General features: G+C 40.6%; 1 protein-coding gene across 2 annotated transcripts in view; it reads left to right on the top strand.

Annotated features, from left to right (window-relative positions):
* agps (alkylglycerone phosphate synthase) overlaps positions 1-24,406 on the top strand; it is a 184,852-nt gene that overhangs the window by 122,073 nt on the left and 38,373 nt on the right. For both annotated transcript variants that reach the window (XM_063052099.1, XM_063052098.1), the window contains 5 exons: positions 579-706; positions 3,155-3,206; positions 12,747-12,823; positions 21,715-21,827; positions 23,217-23,286. In XM_063052099.1, the coding sequence (XP_062908169.1) occupies positions 579-706; positions 3,155-3,206; positions 12,747-12,823; positions 21,715-21,827; positions 23,217-23,286 (440 nt within the window). The remainder of the gene's footprint in view (positions 1-578; positions 707-3,154; positions 3,207-12,746; positions 12,824-21,714; positions 21,828-23,216; positions 23,287-24,406) is intronic.

The raw sequence follows: 24,406 nt of genomic DNA, 5'->3' as shown, positions 1-24,406 counted from the left end.
TGAACAATAAAAACTACATGGCTCATTCAGTGACTCATGAATGCAATGGAAGAGTTCAATATAAATTTTCTATCTGGAATTCACCATTGAAACTATATGCTAAATATGATGGAACTTCATGCGTCACTTTCAAAATACTTTGCTGGTTTTAGTTTAAAGTTGCACAGAATCTGGTGCTGACTTGCAAATATTCAGTTACATCAAACGTTGCATGGAAGACTAGCAAATTTCTGCCACATATCTTTGCCAATGCTTGCCAATCTTCCCACTAATTCAACTTTAATTGAATCTGGACCTGATTTCCCTCCTGTTTGTTTTGTGTTTTTTTTTTGAAACGTTACTTTGCCCGTTAAGGCTTTGTGATTTTGTGGCATAAGGCAGTGTTCTTGTGCATTCAGTGTTGCATTAGTCAATCAGAGAGGCATCTAATTTATAAGTACGTCAAAGTACGAAACCATAATTGAAACTGTGGCTGTGTTTTGCCGGGGACCCCTTTGCAATGACAGCAATCAGACTTCGAAAGGGTCTTTATGTTGTATAGTACTATACTTAAATCATATTCTGTTCTTGCATTTCAGGAACACTCGGTGTAGTTACAGAAGTCACAATAAAGATCAGATCATTGCCTGAATATCAGAAATATGGTTCTATTGTGTTTCCAAACTTTGAACATGGTGTGGCCTGTTTACGAGAGGTAGCACGGCAGGTAATTCTCATCTCTTTGCTCTTGTATACAAGAGACTTAAATGTATTTTTTACTAAGGGAATGCTTGTGCCCAGTATAGAACAGTTGATGCTAACATACATAGAAATATTGTAATTTCTGTTTGAGTAAATATCATGATATGTTAAAGTATTAAAATGTCAGTAATTCTCTGAAAGAACTTAACCAGAAATTTTACAATTCATCATGTGTGAGAATCTATTCTTAATTATGGCAACTTTACTATGTGACTTCTTTTTATGATTATCCTTGGTCTTGTGCAACTGTAAAACGGATGTGTTGATGTATGATCTCCTTGAGATCAACAATGAGTCAGCTACATCTAAATTCACAAAAGGGGTAGTAGTTAACTCTGTTTCAAGAATCAGAATCAGGTTTAATATCACTGGCATATGTTGTGAAATTTGTTAACTTTGAAGCAGAGGTGCAATGCAATACATGATAATAGATAGGAAGAAAACTTGTGAATTAGTGTAAATATATAAGGTAGTGCTCATTGGTTCAGTGTCCATTCATAAACTGTATGGCAGAGGAGAAGCTGTTCCTGAATCGCTGAGTGTGTGCCGTCAGGCTTCTGAACCTCCTTCCTGATGGTAGCAATGAGAAGAGGGCATGTTCTGGGTGCTGAAGGTCCTTAATGATGGGTGCTGCCTTCTCGAGGCACTGCTCCTTGAAGATGTCATGGATACTATGGAGGCTCGTGCCCATGATGGAGCTGGCTAATTTTACAACCGTCTCCAGCTCATTTTGACCCTGTGCAGTAGCCCTCCCACCCCCATACCAGAAGGTGAAGCAGCCAATTGGAATGCTCTCCACAGTACATCTGCTGTACTTTCCAAAAAAATCTACTTGCAGCTTTTCTTTGAATAATTAAATAATGTTCATTTAATCTCTATTTTGCACTGTGTGTGAATGTTTATTTTGATACTCATATTTTCCATCAAGATTGACAACAGAATTTGATGTGTATCCCCTTGCTCCTACATTTTCAGCAGAAATGATCCAAATAATTTTGTATTAGAAAGAAATAAAGCTTGATTTTACATTCAGTTGGATTCTAAGTAATGTATCAGGGTGGCAAGTGAGTGTGAATTTCAGATTAGATCTAATTATTCAACTGGAGAAAATATTAATACATGCATAAGCAGTTTGAAAAGAAAGAACATGAAGCTGCTGAGGGACTGACGAGATGGTGGAGAGGTTGCAAGTGTAGATGTCTTGTATCTGGAAGCTTGCTCTTTCTTTCTCCACTTGTGCATAGTCCACAAACATGTACTCATCACAAGCGCGAGCCGAAGTAGACCAAAGGAAAAAGAAAGTATTGAAGCCGGCAGTTTAGGCCATATAAAATATGACCTCACATTGCAGCCTGTATCATAACGAAACTCGATTCCTGGAAAACTGAGTGTTTTAAACTAACGTATAATTCTGCATTAGAATATAAACTGAATTGCAACTATAGTGGAAAAAATTGATTTGAATTGTTTATAACATAAAGCTAAATTTAATTTTGGATATAGTTTTAATTCACATTCAGTTTGGCGTTAATTGGGTTTCAGTAATTGGAGTGATGCTAGTTTCGATGAAGTATGTAGAAGTTGTGGAATTATTCAAATGATACAAAGATAGATGTGGGGGCACATAGTTTTGAGGAAGAAGAAAGTCAGCACAAGGACGGACATATTAAGACAATGGGCAAAAAAATGATGGCTAGAATACAGTGTCAGGAAGTGTATGGTCATGCCATTTGGTAGAAAAAAATAAAGGCATGGACTACTTTCAAAATGCGAGCAAATTTAGAGGTGCAAAGGGACTTGGGAATCCTAGTATAGGATTCCCTAAAGGTTAGCTTGCAGGCAAAGTTAGTAGTAAGGAAGCCAAATGCAATGTTAGCATTCATTTCCAGCGGGTGTAATGCTGAGACTTTTTAAGGCATTGGTCAGACTGTATTTGGGGTATTGTGAGCAGTTTGGAGCCCCATATCCAAGAAGGAATATGCTGGTGTTGAGGAGGGTGCAGAGAAGGTTCACAAGAATGACCTTCAAAGTGAGGGAGCTAATGTATGAGAAGTTTGGATCTGGGTCTGTACTTGCTGGCGTTCAGAAGAATGAGGGGGAATCTCATTGAAACCTACCGAATATTGAAAAGCCAAGAAAGAGTGTAGGTGGAGAGCATGTTTCCAGTACAGTACTGGCAGAGTTTAGGACCGGAGAGCACAGCATCAGAATACAGGGTTGTCTCTTTAGAAAAGAGATGAAGGAGAATTTTTGACAAAGATGAAGGTAATAAATTAACCATGGAGCAGAATCGATTGGCTGAATGGCTTAAGTTCTGCTCCTACATCTTATGGTCTTAAATTTCTGAAAGTGTAAATCTCAGAATTTCATTCTTTTGTATTCAGCATCAAAAAATTTGTTTTTTCTGCTACAGCGATGTGCCCCTGCATCAATCCGACTAATGGACAATGCACAGTTCCAGTTTGGTAAGGAAATATCAGTTCTCCAGAGTTGTTTTTATTAATAGAACATTAAGTTTAATTTTCTTTGGTTAATGAGCTAAGAATAGTAAGTATGCAACAAATCATGTCTAGTTCTATGCTAAATGACATTGAGACATCAGCAGCTATAGACTCCAAGTTAATAACACAGCCACATATATCGATGCAGGTAGAACATCAGTGGTCTGTCTTTTTCTTCGTAGTCTTGGGACAAAATTGCAATTGAAAAACATATGTAAGGCAGATCCTATTAGCTTTGAATATAAAAATTCAAAGTTCAAAGTAAATTTTATTATCAAAGTACATATGTCATCTTATACAACCCTGAGATTCATTTTCTTGTGGGCATTCTTGGTAAATCTATAGAATAATAACCATAACAGAACCAATGAAAGACCGCTCAACTAGGGTATTCAACAAGAGGCAGCAAACTGTGCAAATACAAAAAGAAGAGATAATAATAATGAATAAGCACTAAATATCGAGAACATGAGATGAAGAGTCCTTGAAAGTGAGTCCAGTGATTATGGGAACATTTCAATGATGGGATGAGTGAAGTTATTCCCTTTGGTTCAAGAGCCTGATGGTGGATGGGTAATAACTGTTCCTGAGCCTGGTGGTGTGAGTCCTGTGGCTCCTATGCCTTTTTCCTGATGGCAGCAGTAAGAAAAGAGCATGGTGGTGGTGGGGGACTCCGATGGTGGATGCTGCTTTCCTGCGACAGCATTAGATGTGCTCAATGGCAGGGAGGGCTTTACCCATGCTGGACAGGGCCGTATTCACTATTTTTTGTAGTTTTCCTTACAAGGGCATTGGTCTTTCCATAGCAGGCTGTGTTGTAGTCAGTCAATATATTTAACACTAAACATCTATAGAAGTTAGTCATCTTTAGATCTAATGTCAAAACTCTGTAAACTCCTAAGGAAGTAGAGGTGATGCTGTGCTTTCTTCATAATTGTAATTCTTCACGATTTGTGATTGCACTTGCCTGTTGGGCTCAGGCTAGGTTCTCTGAAATAATATCACTGAGGAATTTAAAGTTGCTGACCCTCTCCACCTCTGATCCTGCAATGAGAACTGGCTCATGGACGTCTGGTTTCATTCTCCTGAAGTCAATAATCAGCTCCTTGGTTTTGCTGACATTCAGTAAGAGGTTGTGGGTATGACACCACTCAGCCAGGTTTTCCGTCTCCCTCCTGTACGCTGAGCCATCACCACCTTTGATTCGGCCTGTCACATTACAAGGGAAAAGGTTTTGCTTTGGTCTCAGGATTTGAGCTGTTGGTACTAAAACTCATGACCAAATTCAGCTGTTCGAGTTTCATTGTGATGTGCATTTTTTAATCTGCGTCATTATTGGTATTCAAATGTTTTGTTTCATTTTTGATCTAAGATATGGAACAGTGAATTTTTTTTACTAAATAATTAGATTATTGTTGGTATTGTCTGTCAAAAAAACATGATCTTGCATCTTCCAATGTATGATTTTATGGAGGGAATACATTTTTAATGAGATGTTAATTACTGATTATTAGGATAGCATGAAACATATTGATTTCCCAAGAGATATTAAAACTTGAAAGCAATACAGTTTACTTCGTTAGCGGTCATGGAACTGAAGATAAAAAATATCCCAAGGGCTTGCAATTCAGGAGCAAGTGATTTTTGTTATTCACATTCTTAATGCTGCTTACATTTGATATTGCATACACCGTTTTTGTACCTCTAGCTAATTTGCAGTAAGTTTAATGCTAAATATCTATAAACCACACAAGCTTATGGCATTTAGCAGTCTAATGACAGGACTGTTCCAAGTTATTTTAATGCTACATAAATGGAGAATGTTTGATGTTGCTTGGTAGTTAGCTTGCAGATGTTTCATCACCAGTTAAGGTGACATTTTCAGTGCACAGTTGCTGGTGTTTCTCTCTGGGAGTGCTCTGTGTTTATATAGGCCCTTGTTCGCTTGCTTCAGTCCTGATTGGCTATCTCTTCAGTTGACCTTTGAATTCTATTGGCTCATTTTTCTTTGGCTGTAGATTTGTAGATGGCATCTATTTCGATATGTTTGTTCATGGAGTTATCAGAAGAGAACGGTTCTTCTAAAAACTCATGCCTGCTTTGTGTATACTTGCACCAGAACCTCCGCATGTGCCAGTTGAAGCGGTGTCCTTTCCAGTCTTTATGTACCGAGATTAGCAACAGTAGATCAGGTCTTTGTGCCGCCAGTTTGTGTTCCCGTAAACTGTATCATCTTATCTTGCCGATGTAGTTCTTGTTGCTGAAGGGGTAGCCAATTCGGATTAAGGCAAGCTAATGGGGGCCTAAATAAAACTCCCAGAGTGAAACACCAACAACTGCGCACTGAGGATGTCACCTCGACTGGTTCCGAAACATCTGCAAGCTAATTGCCAGGCTCAGCAACAGGGCAACATCAAAAACCTCAACCCAAGCTATCAATATTTATCACCATCCTAAATGGAGAATGTGTTAAGCATAAAAAAAAGGAACGTGTAAGCCATTCAAACCCTTGCATTTGTTCTACCCTTGAACATGATGTTGGCTGATTTTGTACTTCAGTACCATCTTCCTGTACTAGCTCCATGTTCCTTAATTCCTTTAATAGCCAAAAATCTCTTAATTTAATTCACAGTATAGAAACCTGAAGCTTCAATTATACCAATTTCAGCACCAATGGTACAGATCGGGGCATGTACTCTGCTCCACCCTCTTGAGTGAAGGGATGATATCTGATTTACAAAATATACTTACTGCAGTTTTACAGTCAATCTTCATCTCATAATTTTAAATTGCAATGGTATATAGAGGTGAAAAAACAGTCTTTCGTGTCCCTGTTAATTTGGTTAGCCACAGAGCTTACCAAATGCAGTTAGATAACAGGTACTGTAATCTAGAAAGGTAGGTCTAAGAACTCTAGCTAAAAGAAGCACACGTTGTTAGCATCCTGTCCTATGAACATTGCATTCATTAAGAGTGGACTTCAGTAGGTAAGGAACTGTGTTGCTCATGGGATGTTGGTCTTAGGTGAGAATGAGCTTCTGCTGAGGTTAGGGTGTCTGATGCATTTAAATAATTAAAATGAAATAAATTTTAAGACCTGATAATGACAAGAAAGATGGTGTATTGCTGCTGTAGTATGAGGGAGGTGAATACTGACGTGATCTAGAGCAACACACATCAAAGTTTCTGGTGAACACAGCAGGCCAGGCAGCATCTCTAGGAAGAGGTACAGTCGACGTTTCAGGCCAAGACCCTTCGTCAGGACTAACTGAAAGAAGAGCTAGTAAGAGATTTGAAAGTAGGAGGGGGAGGGGGAGATCCGAAAAGATAGGAGAAGACAGGAGGGGGAGGGATGGAGCCAAGAGCTGGACAGTTGATAGGCAAAAGGGATATGAGAGGATCATGGGACAAGAAGCCTAGGGAGAAAGAAAAGGGGGAGGGAGGGGAAAACCCAGAGGATGGGCAAGGGGTATAGTGAGAGGGACAGAGGGAGAAAAAGGAGAGTGAGAAAAAAGAATGTGTGTATATAAATAAATAACGGATGGGGTACGAGGGGGAGGTGGGGCATTAGCAGAAGTTTGAGAAGTCAATGTTCATGCCATCAGGTTGGAGGCTACCCAGACGGAATATAAGGTGTTGTTCCTCCAACCTGAGTGTGGCTTCATCTTTACAGTAGAGGAGGCCGTTGGATAGACATATCAGAATGGGAATGGGACGTGGAATTAAAATGTGTGGCCACTGGGAGATCCTGCTTTCTCTGGCGGACAGAGCGTAGGTGTTCAGCGAAACGATCTCCCAGTCTGCGTCGCGTCTCACCAATATACAGAAGGCCACATCGGGAGCACCGGACGCAGTATATCACCCCAGCTGACTCAAAAGATAACCATGGATTGCCATTTTCCAAAATTTCATAGCTCCTAGGACAGTTGCCACAGATTGGAAAGTAGAAAATATTACCCTGTTGTTTAAAAAAGGAGTGAGGCAGAATATGGCGAGCCATAGACCAGTTAGCTTTAGTCCAGTTGTTGGGAACTGCCTGAATTTATGATGGCATTAAATGGAGATGGAGGTTTGGTTTGAGTGAACATCAATGTATGGAAGGGAAATCATACATCTGTGAGTTTTTGATGATATAATGAGCAGAATAGATGAAGACAAGCAAGTTGTATATTTGAGCTTCTGAAAGGTGCCACGCGAAAAAAATCAAGAAACAAGATTAGAGGTTATGATATTGGTGCTGAAATACTGAAATGGGCAGTGGGTTGGTTAATGGACAAAATGCAACAAGAATAAACTGGTCATTTTTGGGTTTGAAGGCTACAACCACCAGAAACCACTGGAAACAGTACTGGGTTCCAGTTGTTTATGTTCTATATCAGTGATTTGGATTAGGGGGTTCATGTGCAAAATATCTAAGATTTGTGTGGATTCAAAGCTGTTGGCATTATGGGATGTGAGCAGGATACAGAGAACAGATATTAAGGAAAAAGAGGGAGGTAGTTTTGGGTCACCCAATTTGGTTACTGGGAGTGTGTGTTTGTTGTAGCAGAAGAAGTTAAGCAGACTTGGACCTTCATCCTCAAGTTTAGTAGAATGAAAAGTGATTTCACTGAACTTAACACAATTCTTAAAGGAGCTTGATAGATTAGTTGTAGAGATAATGTTTCCCTTGGCTGAGAACCACTGACACAGTCTCAAAATGAGTCAGATAAGAACATGAAATTTCTTCATGCAGAAGGATAATAAACCTTTGATATTTTCTGGTTGAGGACTGTGGAGGTTGTTGTTGAATATATTCAAGGAAGGCCATTTATAGATTTTTTTTTAAAGGAGAAAATTCAAAGGAATGTGGGGTGAGCACAAGAAGGTGGTGCTGCAATGAGAACCAACTGTGATCTTATCAAATAATGCAATAGATCAAAGGGACGTTGCGCCACTGATGCCATGCCTTGCCCAAGCCTCAGACGATCAGCTTCCTACAGTCTTCTTCCTTTGAGCAAGTTGTCAGAGTGGAATCCTCTGATATTCTCAATATCCTCAGATATAGAAGGGCCTATGTGCACACTTAGCTAAGTACCTGTTTGTTGAATGTTTAGTTTTGTCGTTGTGTAATTTGGGGAGACTTAACAAAGTACCTGTTGAGTTTGAAGTATTACTGAATGTTTAGTATCATAGTTTTTGCAATTTAGGGTGGCTTAGATGAGTGTTTGGCTGAGTGTTTTACCATAAATGTGCTCACCCATAATCACTGTCTTCTGTCCCACTTACTAAACCCACGAACCTGCTTCCCCATAACACTTGTCTACTATTACTAGTACCTCTGAGTATTCTTGACACTTTGGTAAAGAAATGTAGTCCACCTGTAAGTGTAAAAATGGACCGGATGAGGCAGGAGCTCTTAATCGTGGTAGCTTTTCTGCTGCTCCAGGATTCTTTACTTGCATGTCATGCATCTTTCAAATGTTTGTCGAGCTTGAATCCTGATCTTGGGTAGTGTAGCAGTTAATGCAACGTGATCACAGCTGGGGCATTCTGGTGTTCGGAGTTCAATTCTGGCGCCATTCAGTAAGCATTCAGTATCTCCTCTCTGTGGAATGTGTGGGTTTTCCCCGGGTGCTCCAGTTTCCTCCCACAGTCCAAAGACGTACCAGGTAGGTAAGTAGTCCCATGATTAGGTAAGGGTCAATTGGGTTTGTCCGGGGGTTGTGCGGCATGACTGGAAGGGCGTGCTCCGCACAGTATCACTAAATAAATAAAGTAAAATAAAGTAATCGAAATAAGCTTTGAATTCCACCTCCAATGGGAGAATCTATGCAGTGCATTTTCTTATTTGTTAATTTTTTTCTGGATCCTGTGTGTTGCTGGGAAGGCTAACATTCATTGGTGATCTACGGACAGATATTATTGATTCTAAAGGAAGTTACAGTATCACAGTAGCATTACATGTACACAGATATATAAATATCAGAAGAGAAGTAAGAAAGAAAAAATAAGTTGCCTCAAACAGTCTAACAGGAGGGGGACGTGTCATCACTTCCCGGCTGTAGGTTGACTCATAGAGCCTAATGGCCGAGGGTAAGAATGACCTAATATAGCGCTCTTTGGAACAGCACAGTTTTAGTCTGTTACTAAAAGTGTTCCTGTTTTCAGCCAAGGTGGCATGCAGACGATGAGAAACATTGTCCAGAATTCCCAGGATTTTCCGAGGGTCCTTTGTTCTACCACACCCTCCAGTGATGGCCAGTTTGACTCCTTTAATAGAGGATTTAATCGGTTTATTGAGCTTGTTGGCATCACCCATGTTGATGCCATTGCCCCAGTATACCACTGCATAGAAGATTGTACTGGCGACAACAAACTGGTAGAACATGTGAAGGAGAGGCCTGCATACTCCAAAGGACTTCGGTCTGTTCAGGAAGTAGAGGTGACTCTGATCCCTCTTGTACACAGCCTCTGTATTGGTGCTCCAATCAAGCCTGTCATCCAGGTGCGCCCCCAGGTACTTGTAGGTCCTCACTACATCCAGATCCTCACCATCAATAGTAACAGGGAGCAGTGCAGGCTTAGTCTTCCTAAAGTCCATCACCATCTCCTTTGTCTTACTGATGTTGAGCTGCAGATGATTCAGCTTGCACCATTTGACAAAGTCCTCCACCAGCCCTATGTTCATCTTCTCATCCTCCCTTTATACACTCAACTATTGCTGAGTCATCAGAGGATTTTGTAGGTGACATGACTCAGTGTTGTATCTAAAGTCCAGGGTAAACAGGAAGGGAGCCAATACAGCCCCCTGTGGGACCCCAGTGCTGCTTATAGGCATGTCTGACACATGGGCTGTGAAGCCACATAAACTGTGGTCTGCCAGTCAAGTAGTCCATTATCCAGGATACCTGCATTGAATGGAGCTTTTTCCCAGTAATGACGGCTGTATGGTATTGAAGGCACTTCAGAAATGAAATCAAAAAGCATGATCCTAATGGTGCTGTCTGCTTATCCAAATGGGAGTAGGCTCTGTTCATCAGGTAGATGACAGCATTGTCAACTCTAAAGTGCTCCTAGCCAGCAACTGCAGGGGTTACCCTACTGAGTTCCCAGGGATTCTCTGGGGAAGATATTGCCAAAGCGCAATTGGGTTGAGAATTTACAACCTGAAATGATGAAGAGATTTCTAAGTTAGGATGGTATGCTCCTTGAAGGGAAATGTGCGGATAATGGTGTTCGTGGTCACTTGAAGCCTTTCTCATCTCATTGTGGTCGAGGTTGTGAGTACAGATGGAGCTACTCAAGTTTACTAAGTGCATTTTGTAATGGTATACACTATAGCCACGATGTGCTGATAGTGGATGTTTCAAGTAGACTGTTTTGTCAAAGCTTGTGTTATTGGAACTGCACCTTTCTAAGCAAACAGAATATTCCATTATAGTTCTGACTCGAGCTTTGTAGTTAGTGGAAGCTTTGGGGTGTCAGGAGAGAAGTCACTCTGTAGCAGCTAAACTGTTCATGTAGGCACTATTTTATGTGGCTGGTTATATTATCTATTTGGAGATGCTGATTCTCTTATCAGCACATGCTTGAACATTGTTTGCCATGTGCAGGCATGGACTATTTTTTTGCTGAGGACTTGTAAGGTTTTGAGTGAATCCAACCCTTAATCTTGACTGAATTTAAGATTCGTTTTTTTATCATGTATACTGGTGTATTCATATATAAGCACTTGACAATGACACTGTTAACAAACATGTATGCTGATTTTTTTTTCTCTCTGTGTTGAACTAGCTAGTTATATAATTGGGATGGGTTTTAATTTTTTAATGTACTTTTCTCATGAATTTTCTTACTAGTTTAAAGAAATAAAACTAGAATGTTAAACTAGTAAACAGTGAAGACATGAGAAGGACAGAGGACCAGATTTTAAATTGCAGAGAGCTCTGAATCCAATTAATTGTACGAGGGCATCAGCCTGCCAAATAATGATTAGGATAGTAATCATAAGGTGCAGTTTTTGCCTTATTTTTTTCAGTTTTTATTATCTGTATGCTTCTAGGCAAGTGGGAACAGCAGCATTGCTGATAATGGTTGGAGAATGAGTCAGACCAAAGGGAGATGTACCAGTTTCACTGGGATGATATCAGACCCGGCATGAGTAAATAGGAACCATGGCTTTGTATGCAAAAATATTATGGAACAATGGGAAGCCTTTCCGATGGACAAGTTTCGTGTGCAGATCAGTACATTACTTCTAGGAAGAAGGTTAAAGCAGCTCCATGGGAGACCAAAAGTAGGGTTGAGTAAAAGTGACTTACAATGAAGTTAAGGAACTAAAAAGAAATGAGAGTTGTAGGGAGACAACATGGAAACAAGGCCTTCAGCCTATGCCAGCCATCAACTACCCATATGCACTGTTATTCTCCTGATATTACCATCAGTTTCTCCCAAATTCTACAACTCTCCTACACACTACAGGCAATTTAAAGTGGTCAATCAACATACCAAGATAGAGGAGGAAATCTGAGCGGCCAGAGGAAACCTGTGAGGTCCTGGGGTAATGTGCCAATTCTGTGGACAGGACCCAATGTCAGGATTGAATATGGGCATCTGTGAGGCAGTGACTGTCCTAGCTGTACCATTGTGCTGTCTTGAGAGAGGCATGTGAGACAAGTCTGGTAGTAAAGTGAAAAGGAATCCAAAAAATACCTACGGTTGAGTGAAGGAAAGCATGAAATCGATTAGAAAGTCAACATAGATTTGTTAAAGGTAGTCTTATCAGATTTTCTTTTCGATGTAACAGGACACGAGAGAAATGGAGTTGATATTATATAAATGGACTTCATATGATGTTTGAGATTCAATCAAGATTGAAGATCATGGAATAAAAAAGACTAAATAGAAAGCTTGCTAAGTAACAGGAAACTGAATAGCAGTGAAAGGTTCTTCAGACTGGAGGGAAGCGGGATTTGGTATTCCCAGGGTTGGTACTAGAACCATTGCTTTCTAAGTGTTTAGTAATGGTTTTGACTTGAATATTCAGGACACAATTTCCAAATCTTCAGTCTTCAATCAGAAACAAACTGAGGAGGATGGTAATAACTGACAAGAGGGTATTGAAGACTATGAGAATGTGTGATAGGTGGCAGATGAAATTTATTGCTGAGAAATATGAAGAATATTTAGAACGCAAGAATGGGAGGAGGTAGCATGATGTCGAAGGTAGAATTCTAAAACTTCCAAGAAAGGAGAGATCTGGGATTGTTTGTGCATAGTTCATTGAAAGTGGCAGGACAGATTTGCTTGTAAGTTTGTAGTGCTTCATAAAACTTATGATAATTGCTGCATTTGTTCTTGTGATTTATGATCAGACACTATCCTTAACATTGACATTGTATGATTGTCACAGTCTATAGAAACATTGCGATTCGTCAAATTGTCAGTTTCCATTGGTTTGTTATGTTAAAATTCAAAGAAATGTATTTCCAAAGAACTTTCACAATTTCTGTTTCAAACTAGGGCATGCACTGAAACCACAAGTGGCCTCCATTTTTACTTCATTTTTGGATGGACTGAAAAAATTCTACATTACCAAGGTATGTTAATTTGTTTTTCTTAACACTACAATGATAAAAGGATAACACAAGGTGTGAATATCATGGTGATGCGGATTAAATTTGAACATAAATATGTAATATTAAATCATTGAAATGCTTCTATCAAAATTGTTACTTTTTTGAAGTTACTTGATAGTAATTCTAGTTAAACCAAGTTTGTATAAGATCTTCGGTAAATATTTTGAAATAATGCACTGAAGTTCTGACTGGTGGAAAATTTTAAATTTGAACTTATTCCAAGAAAATTAAGGGTTTTCTTAAATGTTGATTGTCCTTCATATCCAACAATAATAGGAAAATTTGCGGAAGGGTTTGTAAAGTGGAAGAGCCATTGCACTGGGACAGTTCCACTCTCTTGATCATGGAAGTCGGACCCAGTGGTATGAGGGCTTGTCACAAACTGGGATCTTCCTTGGTTTCAGTGGATTCCTTGGCTTCTTCAGAGCCTTGTCACGCCCTTTCCACTCCACAAAACACTGCAGAACCGCCTTTCTGGCTGTTGGATATCAGTGTAAATTTCATCTGCCAAGTTCACCTGAAGTGATTTCACGTGCTAGGACAGGCATGTCCCTATCTCACTGAGGTAGGAGGCCCACTAGCTCCCCTCACCTGGTTTATCCCACTTGTCGAAGTGGTGTACCTGGGTGGCCACTGTTACATGCAAACAGGTACCTGAAGCCACTAGTGAGAGCTTAGTGTCCAGTGGGGCCCAAAGGAGAGTGAGTTGCCCCAGAATAGACATGACCAACCTCTTCGCCAGAGGGCTACATCTACCTGGATGTCCTACATGCCCCAGGTTTCCTAAATAACAGCCAATTTGTTGTCAGATTTAAAAAGTGAATGTGCAGCTTCCCAAATCATGTTTGTGGCTTTGTTAACCAATATCTAAAATGTTGAAAATCCCGTATTTTAGGCCAAGTTGCTCGTGGCTTTAAAATGCAGTGTTGAATGCATTTATTCTTTTACCTCTTCCATAATGGAGAGTTGTGTTAAATTATTTAAGGTTTTTTTTGTAATTCCAACTCTAGTTTATGTATTCATTGGAATTTAAGGCCTTCCAGAAGTTTTGTTGTGAAATATCTGATAGTTTCTGTAAATAGACTTACTGCCTTTCAGCTTTTTAGACTGATGTCACTGTGATCTCCTATTTAACAATTACGTTGATGATGAATTATAGACTGGATTATTATCATTGACATAAGTCATGAAATTTGTTGTTCAGCAACACCACTCAACCAGCTAATCTATCTGAGATACTGCCAGCAATTGGCATCATCAGTGAATATGGTGTTCGAGCTAAGCTTAGCCACACAGTCATGATTGTAGAGCAGAATAGAGCAGTGGACTAAACAGGTATCCTTGAAGTGTGCGTGTGTCAGTGAGGAGGGGATGTATTACTGATCTACACTGACTGTGGTTTCCCAGTAAGGAAGTTTTAAATCTAGCTGCAGAGGGAAGTACAGAAGTCCAGGTATTGAAGCTTTTAGATTAGTACTGAGGGGATGATGGTATAGAATGCCAGGATGTAATCGATAAACAACACCCCGACCTATGTTTTTGCTGTTGTCCAGGTGCTCCAGGGAGTATAGAGTCAATAAGATTGTATCCTGTTGTGGTAGTAGGCAATGGGTCTAGGTCCTTGCTCAGGCAAGAATTAATTCTAGCAATGACCAGCTTCTCAAAGCACTTCATTACAGAAGGTGCGAGTGCTACCAGGCGATAGTGGTTGAGGCAGATTACTCTGCTCTTGGGCACCAATATGATGCCCTTTTGAAGCAGGTGGGAACCTCTGACTACAGCGTTGAGAAGTTGATGTGCTTGAGCTCTTGAGCCGATTGATTGGAACAAATTTTCAGTACTCTGCCAGGTACACCTTCGGGTCTGACTCTTGCGAGGGTTCACCCTATTAAAGGATGTTCTGACATCAGCTTCTGAGACAGATATGGCAGGGTCACCAGATAGTGGAGATTTGCACAGTCATAGTGTTAATCTGCCTTTAAATGTACATAAAAATGAGTTGAGCTCATTCAGGAGTGAAGCATCGCAGCCACCTATGACAGTGGTCCCCAACCTCCGGGCCGCGGACCGATACGTTGTTGCGAAGAATGCAGTGGTGCAGTGGTAGTCGGAACGCACCCAGCACATCTTTTAAGAAAAAAGCCGAAATAAACAAGCTAATTAATTTGGTGCTGCCCAGATCAGAGGCGGATCTGGGCCGACATTTACACCGACATCCGGGCGGCACCTAATTAGCTAGCTTGTTGATTTTGACTTTTTTCTTAAAGATATACTGGATGCATTCTGACTACCGCTGCACCCCTGCATTCTGCACGGCAATGTATCGGTCCGCGGCCCGGAGGTTGGGGACTACTGATCTATGAAATGACATCTGTTATAGTACATGTATTTTGTTCCCAAACCTGTAACTGTTTGCTACCAGAAGAAGCATTGGCCTTGCATTTTAGTACTGTTGAGCATTAGAATGTTTATTTTCCGTGATATAAAAAGAATGGCACAGTGGATTGTGCTGCTGCTTTACAGTTCTAGAAATCCATGTTCAATCCTGACCTCCAGTGCTGTCTGAGTGGACTTTGCACATTGTCCTGTGACCACATGGGCTTCCCCCAGGGAGGAGTCAGGTTTCCTCCTGTATGCCAAAGAATTGCTGATCAGACCATAAATTGACTACTGTAAAGTTGCTTCTAGTTAGGGTGGGTGGCAGGAGAATTGAAGAGAGGAGGTGGAGATACAACATGAAAAAAGAGATTGTGTCAGTGTGGGTCATTGCTTGATGGTCACTTCAGGCTGTGCTGCCTTGAAGCACCCATTACTGATCTGTGTGGCTGACCCTTATAGCAGACATCCCACCCTGCAAAAACTCATTTCAGGGAGGTAGCACTATCAGTTTGCGGGAGACTTCCGGGAGAGGTGGGATGTCTGCAATTGGGTAGCTCCTTAGCAGCTGGCCAGCTAGTTTAAATGATAACTATGCTAATGAACGAATGACACCTGTAAACTCACCTCAACATGTCTTTTACAGTCTTAACCCACCATGGGCAATAAAGTGATCGTTGCAAACAGTGCAGCGAGCAACACTGTCGTTATTTTGACCCCTATTAGGCAGGGGTACACTTTAGTGTAGTCTGGGGTGACGTACGTTTTATTTGTTTTTGGAACACTGCAATGGCGCTCTCAAGCGCTCTCGCTTGCTTTCTCTCTCGCTTGCTCTCTCTCCCTCTCTTGCTTTCGCTCTCGCTCGCTCTCTCTCGCTTTCTCGCTCGCTCACTCTCGCTCGCGCACTCGCTTGCCTTCGCTCTCGCTCGCGCGCTCTCTCTTGCTTTCTCTCTTGCTTTCTCTCGTGGTCGCTCTTGCGCTCTCTCTTGCTTTTCTCTCGCTCACTCTCAAAAAAATTGATTTCCGTGATATTGTATATAATTTGCGGGCATCAGGGAGCCACTATTAATATGCGGGAGACTCCCGGAAGTTCTGAGAGAGGTGGGATGGCTGTTACAGCCTTCATTGTCTTACAAGATCAAATTTGGCTTCCTGAGTATTGTGCACAGTTAACACAGCAGTAATGTTTGGAAGGTGGATGAAGGCTGCAACAAATCCATCAGCTCCAATCGTCATGGTTTCCATGCCATTGGAATCAGTTGGTTGATTTGTGAAGTATCGTGTGCTTCTCGGAGTGCAACATCAAGTACACGTTAAACAAATATACGCACAGGCGTCTTCGCTCTGTGGGCCACTTCAAGTCTTTCTGCGATCGGGGGAGGGCGACGGGAACAGGCAATGTGATGGCTGGAAACTCCTAGTCAAGAACCGGCACGAAAGTAGTGAATACTTGATTCAGTCGCTCAACTTTTGGACAGAAGCAGGAAAGTTGTTTGGCAGCAGTAGTCACATCTGAGCAGCCCTATTTAGGATCCACTCTGCTCACCCTGAACTGGGAAGGGGCTAGAAAAGGTGCCCTAAAAACAGTCTGCTTCACCCCATCCTGTCTGGAAAGCCGCATCCAGAGGGATCACCATCATGTGGTCGAAAAACATCGAGAAGTGAACTATGAAATTTGGAACCTGGAATATATGAACTCTGATGGATAACCCAAACTCAGACCGACCAGAGAGGAGAACTGCCTTTGTTGCCCGGGAACTCCAAAAATTCAACTTTGACATTGTTGCTCTGAGTGAGACCCGCAGAGCTGGAGAAGGGCAACTAAAGGAAGAGCAAGGTCAATACACCTTTTTCTGGAAAGGACTTGATCTTCAACAACCGAGGATCCATGGAGTAGGTTTTCCCATCTGAAACAGCCTACTTCAGAAGCTGACAGAGCAACCACTGGGAATCAACGAACGTCTCATGACTCCGCGAATCCAACTTGTCAAGAACCAACATGCCACCGTCATCAGCGCCTATGCTCCAACTCTGGATGCTGAAGATGAAGTAAAGATGAACTACTACACCCAACTTGACCACATCCTTTCCTCTGTTCCCACAACGTCAAGATCATTCTCTTGGGAGACTTCAGTGCCAGAGTCAGGAAAGATCATAGGCTCTGGACTGGAATAATAAGCAAGGAAGGAGTTGGCAAGGTCAACGCTAGTGGAACACTCCTCCTCACCAAATGTGCTGAACATAACCTGGTGATTACAAACACGCTATTTGCCAGAAAAACAGGCACAAAGTCTCCTGGCAGCATCCACGCTCCAAACACTGGCAACTCATCGACTACATCATCGTACGATCTCGGGACCAACAAGATGTACTGATAACAAGAGCTGTTACTGGTGCTGATGAGTGCTGGACAGACAATTGTCTCATCTCGTCCACCATGAGAATGAAAATTTGGCCCAAAAGGAAACACCAAAATCAGAACACTATTAAGAAATTTAATGTTGACATCCTTCAAGACATCAGCCATGTACGGAAGTTCCAACAAAATCTTCAAGACCAACTGCCTCAACAAATCCCACCATTGGAATCAATTGAAGAACGCTATCATCACCTCTTGCAAAGAAACAATTGGGTTCAAGACGATAAAACATCAGGATTGGTTCGATGATAACGACAAACTACTCCAACAACTCATCGACGAAAAGTGAAAAGCTTTCATTACCTTACAAAATGACCAACAATCGGCTACCAAAAGGAAACGCTATCAGGAATGCAAGGCTGAGACTCCTCCATGATGGCATGCTTGCCACAGTCATGGTCAGCAACAGTAACTGTGAGTCTTTTCAAGTTAGATCAGGAGTAAAACAGGGATGCGTGATTGCCCCAACTTTGTTCACCATCTTCATTGCGACTATCATCCACATTATTAAGGACGATCTACACCTAGGAATCGAAACTGTCTACAGAACAGATGGCAGACTTTTCAATCATGCTAGTCTCAAGTCCACAACGAAGACATCCACAAGTTCCCTCATCGAGTTTCAATATGCAGATGACAACAGTGTTGCAGCTCTTTCAGAAAACCACCTACAACAGATTCTGAGTGCCTTCAACCGTGCATACACGAAACTTGGACTTACCATCAATTCCAAGAAGACTCAGATTATCTATCAACTGTCACCAATTGAGACAAATTGGTAGAACCATCAATTCAACTTGACGAAATAACCCTGGAAAACGTGGACCACTTTCCGTATCTTGGAAGTCACCTCTCCTCCAATGTCGACGTTAATGACGAGATCCAACATCGTCTTAAATACACTGGAACAGCTTTTGGACGTCTCCAAACAAGAGTCTTTCATGATCGTGACATCAGAACAGACACCAAAATGTTTGTGTACAAAGCAGTGGTAATCCCAACGCTCCTGTATGCATCAGAAACCTGGACAACATACCCATGACATCTGAAGGCACTTGAAAAGTTCCATCAATGCTGTCTTCGAAACATCTTAAATATCAGCTGGGAAGATCGAAGAACCAACGTCAGTGTGCTAAATGAAGCAAAATCAACAAGCATTGAAGCCTACGTCATCAAGAACCAACTAAGATGGAGCGGTTATGTTGTTCGGATGAAAGACGAATGTCTGCCGAAACAAATCTACTCCCAGCTTAAAGAAGGCAAACGTAAGAGAGGCAGACAACAGAAGAGATTCAAAGGCTCCTTAAAAGCCAACATGAAGAAATGTAACATCGACATCAACAATTGGGAAACCAATGTCAAGGAAAGGAAACTCTGGCAAGCCATCATCCGAGAAGGAGCAGCAACGTTCGAAGCCAACAGATGTGCAGAATTAGAAGAAAAGAAAAGAATATGAAAAGAGAGGCAGCAACAACGAAAGCCTGATCTGCCATCTGGAACTACCTGTCCTGAATGCTGAAGAACTTTCAAAGCCAAAATTGGACTCATAAGCCACTTGAGAGCCCATAAGTAGATCAACAGAACAAAGGCCCTCATTCTCAACCTCAAGGGATAGCCATGATGACAAATGTTTGGTTTTATCAGTCCAGTTAATCAGCATGATTTAAGTCAGTCGTTAGCTATATTCTTGCGTCAAAACCCCTGGTGACTTGTGTGACTGACCAGGGTTTGAATAGTGTGATGGTGAAACTGGTGTTGATCATCATTTTTTCTGTAAAACTGATGGCAGTGCAGTTTAACGTGGAAATCCTGAATCATATCAGTGGTTCCCTACTGCTCAATGGACTCCATTATTTGCAGCCTGTTCCACCAGAGTAAATGAGAAAATAATCTCCCTCTTTATTAGTGCAAAGTTTGACGAAGTTTTTTTTCTGACAAATGGCCATCTTCTTGGGATAGAAGATGATTCAGTTTAAACTGAAAATTTGTTAGCTTGGCAAACCATCTAAAGTTACTGAATCACGAGGAAATCTGCAGATGCTGGAAATTCAAGCAACACACATCAAAGTTGCTGGTGAACGCAGCAGACCAGGCAGCATCTCTAGGAAGAGGTACAGTCGACGTTTCGGGCCGAGACCAAACACTTATTTAGCTCTGGCCTATTTTTGGTTGGTACTTTGTGTTTTCGTAATGCAAGAGAAAAGATTTTGGATGGTGAAAGGCCGTCTGCAGGATGGAAAGAGAACTAAATAGTAGCTTGGATTAAGGGTTGTGGAGAGAAATTTTGTCGGTGACAGTATGTAATAGTTTTGATTGTTCTGAGCACAAGGTTGGGACTCTTTGGCCTAATGATGACGACTGTTTGGATGATTGTGAGCAGATCTGTCAGGATACATAATACAGCCTTAGCTTCAGCTGGCAAAACAAAATAGACCAATATCTTGAATGTTGTAGTTATATTGTATTCTTTGTGTTTATCCTGCACTTTTATGTTGTGTAATAGAATCACAAAACACAAAAGAGAACATTGAGAGAACCACCATTGAGAACATCTACCATAAACGCTGTGTGGGCAGGGCAAAAAGCATTATCAGGGATGCATCTCACCCTAACCATGGACTTTTTGCTCTCCTCCCATCCGGTAGGTGCTACAGGAGCCTCTGCTCCCGCACCAGCATGCACAGGAACAGCTTCTTCCCTGAGGCTGTGACATTGCTGAACCTGTCATCATGGTGCTAAGCAGTATTGCATCCGTATTGTACTGTCTCAGTACTTTTATATTTGTGTGCTATAGCACTTTTTTTATTTGCAGTTATTTTGTAAATAACACTATTCTTTGCAGTTCTGGTCAGATGCTAAATGCATTTCATTGGCTTTGTATCTGTACTTGGCACAATGACAATAAAGTTGAATCTAATCTAATCTAAAAATGCCTCCTTCAGCCTAACTCGTTTATACCAATCATGCTGCTTATCCACACCAATCCAATTTGCCTGCATTAGGCTCATGTTCCTGGATGCCTTTCTTGTCTATGTACCTGACAAGCTCCTTTTTAAATATAATTGTCGATTACCATCCTTGGCAGTTCGTTCTGGATAACTACTACCCTCTGAATGGAAAAAACCTCAGCTCTCCTTAAAATTTCTCCCTTGCCCTCTGGTGGGAAAAATATACTGACTATCTATCCATTTATAAACTTCTGTAAGGTTTTTTCTTGGTCTTCTATGTTCTACGAAGAATAAACCCAGCCTTTCCAGTCTCCCCTTGTAACAGCCCTCTCCAGACAACATTTTTGAAAAGTCTGATTACATAGTCAAAGGATAACAAAGTTAACAAATTTCATGACACATGTCGGTGATAATGAACTTGATTCTGATTCTGGATGACTTGGAAAAAAATTTGGAGTCTTGGGATAGCTTTCATTCAGTATTTTTATTTTGTTTTGTTTTCAAAAATGCTTTACTAGATTCTCATTGGTCTATTTCTGTATTTGGTTGTATTTGCAGCTAAAAAAATATATTGGTTGGTGCCACTGCAATACGAAGTAGTTAGTAGAATTGACATTTTCTGAAGTTTAGCATCGTCAGAAAGAGAACACTGACAGCCAACTATTGTTTAGTTATTTCCTTAGATATTTAAAAAAAACAGTGGCTTCAGTGGAGTAGCGTACAACTTCATTGTGAGAACGCTTCATGTAGCTTTGTTTGACATTAGTCTTTACTTAGATTTGTTTTGATGTCGATCTATTGGTTAGTTTTCTGGTTTGTATGCCATCATTCCCAGTTGATCTCAAAGGCTTGAGTGAGGTCACAAAAAGTTCTAATTTATATCTTATAACTCACCACTACTTGGAGTGTGTGGTCTCATCCTAGTCACTGCCTATCCTTACTTTGTGTTTGACAGATTTGTTTTCAAATGAATTCCTTGCATGAGTTTACAATTAAAGTCTGGTGTGTATTTGAAAATTAATTCATTTATCATTAATTTTTATATATAATCTATCTTACTTTTTAAAATTCTATTTGAAAATGCTGGTTCTTTTTTTTTATCTCCACAGTTCAAGGGTTTTGATCCCAATGAATTATGTGTAGCAACCCTACTTTTTGAAGGTAACAGAGAAAAGGTTCTTCAACAAGAAAAGCATGTTTACGATATTGCTGCTAAAGTTGGGTAAGGCTCCAAAATCTCAGGACAGTGCTGTTTGAAACTTGATTTTCTTTGTTCCAGTTAGCTTTCAGATTGTTGCAAAGCAAACTGCTAACTTTAGTGAATGAAAAAAAAACACAAATTAACAGTGAACAGAAATGTCTAATATAATGTAACGGAACTACAAGGTTCTGTAACAAAAATTTATGATGTAGCATGTAAACCAGTGATGGAGAAAAGGATTTTGGCTATTCATAGGTATCGTTAATTACTTGGTTGTATCATTTCCCATCTTAAGTTATGTAATTTAATATTTGCTATGCCATTGGTGAGATTATTTACCAAGTATAAACTATAAATTGATTGGCAATTGGTGTCATATTCCTACAGCACAGTCACAGGCCCTTCAGCCCAATTGGTCCATCCTGACCAGATGCCCATCCAAGCTAGTCCCAAGCCAGTGTTTGCCCCATAACCTGCTAAACCTTTTCTTTCCAAATGAAGATGATTTCGACAGAATAGTTGTTAATGGGGCTGTGGACTCTACTGCAATCAGCCATTCCAGTTAAGTAATGCCAAGACTGTTGGAAGCCCACATGTTGAAAGTCAGAAGTTGGTGCTTTTACTGAGCATTGACAGCTGGTTCTTTTCCATCTCTGGTCTCCATGTGCTAAATAATTTGTAGATGGCTCTGATCTATTTTCATGGTGGTTTAGTTCCTCTAATTATTTACAGAAATTTGTATGAATCTGGAAATCGGGTGTAAAATGTTTTACACTTTTTCTAACCATTGACAGCTTTGACCAGACTTGTTTAAATGGTTTCAGCATGGACTAGATGAGCTGAAGGGCCTGTTTCTGTGCTGTACTTTTCTATGACTCTAGAAGATAAATCTTGATTCCTGACTTTGTTAAAGGCTGTTAGGATATTCTGACAGTGGGGTCTTAGAGTAGGTCACCTGAGGTTCTTCTGACTGTAACCTTGCAATGCCTTGCTGGATTGCTGTTGAGTTTAGTCAGCTAGATTATTCCTCTGTATCTGGACCAGGGAGCCTGGATGGACAATGGGATGAATTCAGTTTGTTACATCTCATAAAAATATTAATCTCATAAAAATATTGTGTGTATGTTGATAAGTGCAAAAGAAGAAAATCCTTACTTTGTTCAGCATTTCTTGTAATTCCAAATGATCTATCCATTCCTATTGTTTTGCATCAGCTGATGCTCATTTTTAAGAAATCAGATTGCATTGGCGGAGGGTGAGAAATAGTTACCATTTCAGGTTGATGACCAAGCTACAGAGACTTAAGAATGTGTTGAAAAACAAAGTGTTGAATTAATGCTCAATAAATCAACGAATAAAAATTGTAAACTGTTGCCTTGTCTTTAGTTAGATGAATGTTTTTAATTTCAGAGGCCTGGCAGCTGGAGAAGATAATGGACAGCGGGGCTATATGCTAACATTTGTGATTGCATACATTCGGGTATGTTAACACAACTTGGAGTTTTACTATGTAGGAACTGCAGAACTGGCAGCGAATTCTGGAGTTTCCATTAATCACTCATAGACATTTCCAATAATATCTTCATAGGTCTGCTATTGAACCTTGCAATTCTGTCAAAAATGATTTCTTTCAATTAAATACATGTTGATTTTCCCAATCCAATTATTTTCTGAATGCCCTTACCACTCTGTAATTTTCTTTCTTACTCATGTCATGCAGTGGTCAAATGTTCCTTGTTTTCTCTCTTATCCTCCTGCTTGAAACAGTGTGGTTACAATTCCTACCTAATATTCTTTTGGAGCCGTTCTGTAGTCTTAATTTTGAAAGATAACCAATGGACGCACGACCTTTATAGCTGCCACTTTTAACGCCCTTTATGACTTTCAGCTTCATTATTTTTTTTGATGAATCCCAATTTTTCTGACCTTACCATTTACTGCAGATCAGTAGTTCTCCAGTATTTTCAGCAAGTTTTATGTCTTCCTAACAAATACAAATTATTTACATAGAACAGTACAGCATATGAACGATCTGTTCAGCCCACAGTACTGTTCTGAAACGATTAAAATAGTAATCAAATGGCTAACCAATCTCTTCTGCCCTCCATTTTCCTCAAATTTGCCTATCTAAACATCTCTTTAAAGTCCCTGATGTATCTGCCTCTACCTCCACCCCATGCAACGCATTCCAGACACTCAACAATCTCCATGTAAAAAAAAACTTGCCCTTCACATCTCCTTTAAAATTAACCCCCCCCCTCACCTTAAATGCATGCCCTCTGATATTAGACATTTCAGCCCTGGGTAAAAGGTATAAAAGATATTGCCTCTCTTAGTCTTATCAACCTTTACCAGTTCTTCCCTCAACCTCTGTTGCTCCGGTGAAAACAACCCAAGTTTTTCCAAATGGTTATAGCATATGCCCTCTAATCCCATCAGCATCTTGGTAAACCTCTTCTGCACGCTCTCCAAAGGCTTGACATCTTTCCTATAATGGGAAGACCAGGACTGTATACAGTACTCCAGAAGTGGCCTAACTGCAGCCCCAAAGTAAATTCCTGATTTTTCAACTCATTGCCTCCACATAAATGCAAGCATGC

This window comes from Mobula hypostoma, chromosome 6 (assembly GCF_963921235.1).
Source record: "Mobula hypostoma chromosome 6, sMobHyp1.1, whole genome shotgun sequence".
Taxonomy (NCBI): Eukaryota; Metazoa; Chordata; class Chondrichthyes; order Myliobatiformes; family Myliobatidae; genus Mobula; species Mobula hypostoma.
The sequence above is the reverse complement of the archived record's forward strand: the minus strand, read 5'-3'. Positions and strand labels throughout refer to the sequence as shown.